This window comes from Sminthopsis crassicaudata, chromosome 3, assembly GCF_048593235.1.
Source record: "Sminthopsis crassicaudata isolate SCR6 chromosome 3, ASM4859323v1, whole genome shotgun sequence".
Lineage (NCBI taxonomy): Eukaryota > Metazoa > Chordata > Mammalia > Dasyuromorphia > Dasyuridae > Sminthopsis > Sminthopsis crassicaudata.
This window is the reverse complement of record NC_133619.1, coordinates 582,304,461-582,314,153: the sequence shown is the minus strand read 5'-3', so window position 1 is coordinate 582,314,153 and position 9,693 is coordinate 582,304,461. Positions and strand designations below refer to the sequence as shown.

The 9,693-nt window shown below is 33.1% G+C and overlaps 1 protein-coding gene across 1 annotated transcript; it reads right to left on the bottom strand.

Annotated features, from left to right (window-relative positions):
- Positions 1–1,552: 1,552 nt before the first annotated feature.
- On the bottom strand, positions 1,553–2,500 carry LOC141559877 (olfactory receptor 51L1-like). Its single transcript, XM_074297532.1, has one exon. The coding sequence runs from the start codon at positions 2,498–2,500 to the stop codon at positions 1,553–1,555; it is 948 nt and encodes a 315-aa protein (XP_074153633.1).
- Positions 2,501–9,693: the final 7,193 nt, after the last annotated feature.

Sequence of the window (9,693 nt, the reverse complement as noted above, 5' to 3'; positions counted from 1 at the left end):
TGAAGGGTGATATGTGCAAATTAGGAGAACAAGGTATAGTCTTTCTCTCAGATCTGTAGAAAAGAAAGGCATTTATGGCTAAAGAAGAATTAGAAAACATCATGAAATGCAAAATGGATAATTTTGATTATATTAAATTTAAAAAGTTTTTGTACAAACAAAACCAATGCAGCCAAGATTAAAAGAAAAGCAGAAAACTGGGGGAGAATTTTTTTTTTTTTTACACCCAAGCCTTCTGATAAAGGCCTTATTCCTAAAATACATAGAGAATTGACTGAAGTTTATAAGAATACAAGTCATTCCCCAATTGATAAATGGTCAAAGGATATAAACAGACAATTTTCAGATGGAGCATTTAAAGCCATTTCTAGTCATATGAAAAAAAATGCTGTAAATCATTATTGATTAGAGAAATGTAAATTAAGATGACTCTGAGGTACCTTCACACTTTTCAAATTAACTAAGATAACAGGAAAAGATAATGATAAATGTTGGAGGAGACATGGGGAACATTAATACATTGTTGGTAGAGTTGTGAACTGATCCTACCATTCTAGAGAGCAATTTGGAACTATGTCTAAATATCAAACCGTGCATACCTTTTGATCCCACAGTTTCTCTATTGGGTCTATATCCCAAAGAGATCATAAAAAAGGGGAAAGGAAGCACATGTGCAAAAATGTTTGGAGCAGTCCTTTTTGTAGAGGCAAGAAACTGGAAACTGAGTGAATGTCCATCATTTGGGGAGTGATTGGGCTATGGGTTGTTATGATAATCAAATAAAACTTGTGGTAGCCGCATGACTCTTGATAAGTCAATTAACTTCTGCTCACCTCCATTTCCTCAGTTGTATAATAAGGGTAATAATAACAGAGTTGTGAGATCGAATGAGAAAATATTTACAAAAAGCATTTACAACAAGGTCTGGCATATACTCAGTTATATATCTATATCTATATCTATCTACTTATCTATCTACACTTATTTTTAAAAGAGATAATATATGTAAAGCATTGTACTGAATGTAAGATGAACCTTGGAAAACTACATGAATGTGAATTATCTGCATCACTTTCTCTGTCTTTTGCATTGGCTTAGTAGCTATATATTAAAGATCAACTAAATTCTCTAGTTTTCTCCAGGAAGAAATATCTATTTCAGCATCATTAGAGTGCCTATCAGGAGACAGTGGAAAGAAGTTGGGATAGGGCTAGGAGAAACAACTCAGAGAGACACTTCCCAATGACTGAGGAGTGGGTATGATCTTAAAGTCAATAGCCATGGTAACTAAGATCTGAAATTTTAAGGTGTCAAAGCTCTGATTCTATCTTAGGAAGTGGGTAAATTCCTGAAACAGTGAGGCATACCGTATGTCATAAAATCCTTTTAGGAGAATATGCCACTTGAGAAGGGAGACATTTAGAAGAAAAAGCAAAATTCAATGACAGGTCTTCATTTAAGACAATAATTTAGGATCAGTCTGGGAAAGGAATAATAATCCTATAACGATTAGATGGAAAGTTGGTGGGAGGGCTAAGGGAGTAAGTGTCCCCTAAAATAGCTTCCTTGTCCTGAATTTGCGGATGATCCCTGCACGGATCTGCTTGGTTCTGACACTGTAGACAACTGGGTTTAGTACAGGTGGAAGAAGTAAGTAGACATCAGCCATAACAATGTGTATGATGGGTGATAGGTGCTTCCCAAAGCGGTGCACCATAGAAACACCAATTACAGGTACAAAGAAAATAAGCACCACACAAACATGGGACACACAGGTGTTGAGTGCCTTAAGACGCTCTTCATGGGATGCAATGCCCAGCACAGCCCAAAATATGAGAAGATAGGAGATTAGGATGAAGACCGAGTCTATGCCCAGGGTGACAATAACCACGCATAGTCCATATATGCTGTTGACCCTAGCATCTGAGCAGGACAGCTTCAGTACATCCTGGTGGAGACAGAAGGCATGGGAGAGGGTGTTGGCTCGACAGTAGTGATACCGTTGCAGGAGCAGAGGTGTCGGCAAGACAACCCCCATACTCCTCACCAAGCAAGCCAGGGCAATTTTGACAATGACACCATTGGTGAGGATAGTAGAATAGTGGAGTGGGAAGCAGATGGCGACAAAACGGTCAAAGGCCATGGCCAGCAGCACTGAAGACTCTAAGAAGGTGAAGGTATGGATGAAAAAGAGCTGGGTATAGCAGGCACTTGCATGGATCTCCTGTATATTCTGCCATAGAACTCCAAGCATGGTAGGCAGTGTAGACAATGACATGCCCAAGTCAGTCAAAGCCAGAATGGACAGGAAGTAATACATGGGCTGGTGTAGAGAGGGCTCTGTCCAGATGACAGCCAAGATGGTAACATTCCCTCCAAAAGCCACTAGGTAAGCAAGACAGAAGGGGATAGAGAGCCAGGTGTGCACTGACTCAAGTCCTGGGAAACCCTTCAAAAGGAAAACAGGGTCCATGGTATCATTGCTGTTTGATGACATCATTATATGCTTGCATATGACTCATGAGGGGAAAAACTTGGCCTGCCCTGAGTGCAAAAGAAATTACAATATCAATTGCTAAGAAAGGATCTTTTGTGTTTATTAACTAAAGTATACTTAAATTATCTCTTTAGAGGTTTAGATTATATATTAGTACAAATTCCTCAAAATCTAGAGATTCTAAAACAATAAATTATCACATCTAGGATGCACAGAATGTCTTATTTAGGTTGTCATTTTAAATGATCTGGACTTTTCAGGTCAGAATTCTATTTCTTTTGACCAAATATTAGTGTAAGTCTTCGAGAGACAAAGGGTGATGTAAAAAAGTTTTGACATATTGACATTATAATATAATGACAGAAAACAAGAGTCTTATATAACATTTTAGAAGGGATTATATGAAAATAAGGAAGCTAGGTGATCCTGTAAATAAAGCACTATGCCTTTAGCTCAGATAACATGTCAAAATAAGCATTAATTCATCAGTCTATTGTATGTGGAACATGTACAAAGAACACTGAATCTAGTGTTAGGAGTTGTTTTTCATTCAGTTTTTAGTTGCATTCAACTCTTCATGACCTCATTTGGAGTTTTCTCGGCAAAACTCATTGTATAGATGAAGAAACTGAAACAAACAAGATTAAATACCTTCCCAGTGTCATACAGCTAGGAAGGATCTCAAGTCAAATTTGAACTCAGTTCAAATCTTTCTGACTAAGTCTGATTTCAGGAATCCAAAATTCAGAATATGATTCTTACCACTTCTGTGATCTCACCAGGGAAATTTGCCTCCTTGAATTTCAGGTTCCTCATTTATAACTTAAAAGGATTGAACTAAATGAACTCTTGAGCATCCTTCCAGCTCAAAGTTCATGATCGTCTGAATGATAGCAAGAAGGCTGATACAGTAAAAAGACTGTTAGAGTTTGAAGTGAAGACTTTGGATTACAACTTGTTTCAGACATTTCTTAGCTGTGCGAATAACACTTATCTAAACAAGCAACATTATCTCTTGGCCTATTTTTTCATCTATATAATATAATATAATATAATATAATATAATATAATATAATATAATATAATATAATATAATATAATATAATATATAATATAATATAATATAATATAATATAATATAATATAATATAATATATAATATAATATAATATAATATAATATAATATAATAGCATTACCTCAAATGATTGTTGTGATAATCAAACTGTAGTATCCATGAGTAATATTAACTTCCCTGGCTTCTTTTAAGTCCCATCTAAAATTCTACCACATACAGGAAGTATTCTTCAAACCCTCATAATTCTTTTTGTTAATTGTTTCCTATTTATTCTATATAAGTCTTTTGCCTCCAGCATTTAGTACAGCGCCTGACATATAGTATGTGCTTACTAAATATTTACTGAGTCAATGAAAGCATGTAATAAATGCAAAGACTTTGGATCCCTGAAATTCTTTCCCCCTTATTTTCCCTTCATCTCCCAATACTAGGTTAAAATGAGCATTTTTAAAATTTATTTTTTCCAACTACATGAAAAAACAATTTTTAACAATTTTTTTTAAATTTTGAGTTTCAGATTCTTTACCTTCTTCCTTCTCTTCCCCCACTCATTGAGAACAAAGAAGTTTGAGATAGATTATACAGATTCAGTTATGCAAAATATTTCCATATTAGTCATGTTATAAAAGAAAACACAGACCAAAAATACCCCCCAAATAAACAAGAAAAATAAACTTTTTAAAAAGATGTATATTTCAATCTACATGTAGACTCCATCAATTCTTTCTATGAAGGTGGATAATCATTTTTCATTATAATTGGAATATTCCAATTCCTTTTGGAATTATTTTGGATCATTGTCCTGCAGAGAATAAGTCATTCACAGTTAAGATGATCATTTATCTCAACATTCATTGGCTGTTTGGGATGTAGTGATTCATCCATTCTTTCAGTTATTTCTGTGTTATTCACCATAGGTCGCACTAGCTATTATATCAGTCTCTCCAACCAAGTTATTATTTTTCCTTAAATGTCTACCTCATTGTTCCATTGTTTAACCTAAGCCTGCCTCAAGTATTTAAGTCCTTCCTGGTTAAATTACCTTTGATGTTCTAGGAAAAATACTGAGTATAATACACACACACCTTCTAAGTTAAATTCTATATGGCAACATTACTTTAGTTCTAAAGTACTTAATTGCATCTCAATCTGTCTTTCTTTATCAATTCTGAAAAATGTTAGATAATAATATTTTGTCATTTCATTGTTATGAAATACCTAACACTCCTCAGACTGTGTATGAACTCAGATAGAAACCTTTGCTGGTGTAGTCAGGGCAATTGTTGAAGGAAGAAGAAAACAAGAAAGAAAACGTATTACTTCAATTAATTAAGTATCTCAAATTCACTTTTGACTAGATGGAAAGGAGAATATTTGGAGATACTCTTTACCTGGAGTTTGTGATCTTTTTTAAATATTATGGTAAGTTGATTTCAATATATTTAGTTTCTTTTGCCATCCTCTAGTTTTTACTATGTGTTTAAAAACAGCATTCTGAAAAAAGTCCCAGAAGTTTTCACCAGATTGAAATGGGGTCCAAGATAAAAAAAAAAAAAAATTAAAAAAAAGGTTAAGAACCTTTGAGTCTTAGAAGTGAGAAAAATGGGATTTAAACTATTACCTTCATACTAGATGACTTCAAAATATATGTATAGCTATTTCCTCTAAATATCCTAACTTTACAATTTCTTTTTTTTTTGCACATAGAAAAATTTTATTTTTTTAAATTTTTTGTATATATATATATATAAAGTTATATATATATATATATATATATATATATATATATATATATATATATATAAAATAACTTTTTATTTACAAGATATATGCATGGATAATTTTTCAGCATTTACCCTTGCAAAAGCTTCTGTTTCAACCCCACCCCTTCCCCAGATGGCAGGTAGACCAATACATGTGAAATATGTTAAGGTATATGTTAAATACAATATATGTATACTTTTCCATACAGTTATTTTGCTGCACAAGAAAAATTGGACTTAGAAATAAGGTAAAATTAACTTGAGAAGGATGCAAGTGGACAAAAATAGTAAAAATGCTATGTTATAGTTCTCACTCATTTCCCAGAGTTCTTTCACTGGGTGTAGCTGGTTCTCTTCATTATTGAACAAATGGAACTGATTTGGTTCATCTCATTGTTGTTAACTTCACAATTTCTTAATTTTCTCAAGAACTACTTCTATTATATCCTTTCTTCTATAGGACAATGTACACTCAATGATTCCCACTCACTCAGTTATCTTCACTCTTTTCCTATCCATTCTCTCTTTCTCTATTACCTACAATGAGCATATCTTCCTCATTACCCTCAACAAAAAAGGCCTCCCTCAAACCAAAAAAACCCTCACTGGATAAAATCCAACCTACTTAATTATCATCTTATGTCTCTCCTTTCTTTAATGACTAAATTACTCAGAAGCCTGTCTATAATAGAGGTATTTATTTTCTTTCTTCTTCAGTCTATATAATCTGTCTTCAAATGTCATCATTCAACAGCAACCTACCCTCTCCAAAGTTATCAATCTAACAATCTTTTAATTTTTTTTTCCCTTTCTAACCTTTTTGTATCCTTTAACACTGTCCATCAATCTCTTATTCCTGACATTATTTCTCTCCAGGTTTTTGTACTGCTGCTTTTTCCTGGATTCTTGCTGAATCCACCTTCAGATCATGTCTACTAATTATAGTCTCTCATAAGCTCCATTAGAATCCTTATTCTCCTTTCCTTCTATACCATTTCACTTAATAATATCATTAGCTACCTGAATTCAGTTATCATTTCTTCATTGATGATTTTTAATTCTACTTAGCCAGTTCTAAACTTTTTTCAGACCTCATCTTGCATCTTCAACTTCCTATCTCGCTGAATTGGTTGTCCTCAAGATATCTTCAAGTCAAAATGATCCAAAATAGAATTAATTGTTTTTCTCCTCAAGCTTTCTACCTTTCTAACTTCCCCTCCTTTCTAAGTTTCCCATTACTATTGAAGTTATCTTCATTTTTCCCAGTCTCCCAGACAGGCAAGAGAGGCTGATAATTTTTAACTTCTCTTTCTCACTCCTCAAATCCAAACTTTTGACAAGATCTATCAATTTTATTTTTCTAACATCATCTTTATGTGTTTCTCTAACACTTGTAGAACCTGGAATGGGCCCTCATTTCTTTTTTCCTTGACTACTACATTAATCTACTAGTTTGTTTCTTTGCCAGAATCTAGTAGTACCTAAATTTAGTCCTCAAAGTGATCTTCCTAAAGCGCAAATCTGAAAATGTAATCACTCCCTCACCCCCTTATTCCACACACCCTTCATTCCTCAATAAAACCTGGTATGGTTGTTGTCCTTTGTACTTGAAAAGGACCAAAATGACATCATTACATCTTCCTACTAATCACAGGATCAATTATAAAATATTCTTTTAGGCATTCAAGGTCTTTTGTAATCTTTCTCACTCCTTCCTCCCATTTTAGTTTTCTTACACTTTAAATCCCTGCTCACCATATATTCTGAGATTCAGCAACACTAGCCTCCTTGCTTTTCCTAGAACAAGACACATATTTCCTGACAGAGCATTTTTAATGGCTGTTCCTAATACCTGAGGGACTTTTTTTTTTTTTTTTTTTTTAATCCAGACTTTCTAGACTGCCTTTAAGTTCCAGGTATGATAAAAGTCATATCTCATACAGGAAGTCTTTGTTATTTCCCTTCATTCTAATGTCTTCTCTTTGTTGATTATACCCAGATTATCTGGTGTGCAGCTTATTTGTACATAATTTATATGTTGTCTCTTTCTTGATTATACATTAATAGGAGCTTATATTTATTGATTGAATTTACTGATTGATCTTTAAGTAGGTGAAAAGAAAACCACTTGCAATCACCTTTAATCTATGATTCCCGAACTTTTAAAAATATATATCTTTTGAAAACTATATTTCAATATAATTTATTTCCTTTGAATCAGAAAGATCTAAGTTCAAATTCAGTTTCAAATAATTATTAGTTGCATGTACCTGGGAAAGTAAATTAATCTCTGCTTGCCTCAGTTTCCTTATCAATAATGGAGATAATAATATCTACCTCCCAAGATTTTTTTGGTGAAAATCAAATGAGATAATTATCAAGTCTTAGCCCAATGCTTGTCACATAGTTGATGCTTTATAAATGTAAGCTATTATTATTTTTGTTATATTTTTATTAAATTAAATATTAGATTAAATTAGAATAAATATTAGATATTTGTTATCCTATATGTTATTTTATGTATTAAAAATGATTATCCTGATGTATCCATAAACTTTACTGTGTAGCCAAAGTGGTTCAAGAAACTAAAAAAAAAAAAAAAAAAAAAAAAAAAAAAAAAAAAAGGTTAAGATGCCCCAAATCTTGAAAGAAATGATAAAAAGAGAAATTGAATGGTTTAATGAAAATTGTTCCTCAGGTTGTGCTACCATTTTAAAGTTATTATTGTTTTGAGATAATTACTTAAATTTAATTCCTTCTTTAAATTTAAATGTGAAATTTTTCCTTTCACTTCAAAGTTTCTCTGCCTTTGACTCACTATGGGCCATCTGACCTCTTATAAAAAGAAAAATAATTTTCTTTTTCTGTTCTCCAATCTCTCTAACTTCTGATATGGTCAGATGCTTGTCTGGCAGGAGAGTCTGAAGAAGAGAGGGAAACCTATGTACATCTAGGATAGAGAAAATGTTTCTCTGACATAAACAAACAACCTGTGTTGATGACAGAAGGTATGAGGTGGGTTTGAGTATAAAAAAATTTAGTTTCAAGGAAAAGGCCTTTGCTGCTACTAGTCTATAACTCTGAATCCCAGATCTCAGGTCTCTTTCAGTTACCTGGAATGATGTTATTTATATGTTTACTTTTTACTCATAATTCTCATGAGAGACCACCTAGTCCACCCATTTAATTTTATAGATAAGGAAAGTGAATCCAAAAAGGACAATTGTTCTGGTGTCAGAAATCCTAGCTCTGCCATTTACTATATTACCAAAGTTTAGGCTATTTTCCCAAGGTGTCCCTTATTTTTCTCATTCATAAAATGAGACAGTTGGACTAGATTTATTGGTCTAGGGAGATGTCTTCCTACCTGTCTTGGTTGGTCACTATACTCTGGATAAGAGATTTTGCCAATGCTGGAACAAACTGAGCTGACAAGAAGCTTTGACTCCCTGTATTCTTTCTCTTTGAATAACTTAGACTGCTTCCCAATGAGAGACTTTATAAAGATTCTAATTCCCTGCTGGAAGATCACCTTCAAGTCTCATGGGCTTCCTAAGCTGAATCAGACATAAAAATCTATGCTAGTTTCCAGAGTTGTCTGACTAGTATTGCCCAACTATCAACTACTGAACAAAACACAACATTATGGTTATGATACAGATCCCCAAGAAAAGCCTTTTAATAGATCTTTCTTCTGCCTACTCTCTTCATAGGATCCCATCCTCATGCTTTTCCTCCTTACAGTCTTTGTCACACCATCTCACTGTGGGAGATGAGAATGAATTATAGAAAAAAAAAATAGGATTTAATATAATAAGCCTTCTCATAAAATCACTTAATCTAAGGTGTAGTAGTTATCTGATGAAACTCATTCTTGAAAAGAATCCAGTTGATAGAAAACCTGATTTAAAAAAAAAAAAAAATCACCTAGTATATTCTCGAAGCTAGCTAGAAAGATGTCTTCACCTCTTCAGCCTATTCTTTATTTAATCTTTTACAATTTTATATATTTTTTATTTTTATTATTTATTTTTAATGTCTTCTGTTTCTTGAATTTTATCTTACTTATTCTTCCCCTTACACTTCCTCTTGGGATGGAAAGTCATCCCAAGTACTTAAAAGTATGTTTTCAATGATATTGAAAACAATATCAACACAACTAATCATTTCATTGAAAAAGTATAAAAACAGATGTGATGCACCTGTGGATCTCACACCTCCAGAGGAGTTGAGGGAAGAAGGGGATTTGGAAGTTGGAACTATATTCTCAAATCTTTTCATTTGAGTTACGCTTGATCTTTATAATTTTATTATATTCATTTTAGATTTGCTGTGTGTGTCTAGGTGGTTGTTTTT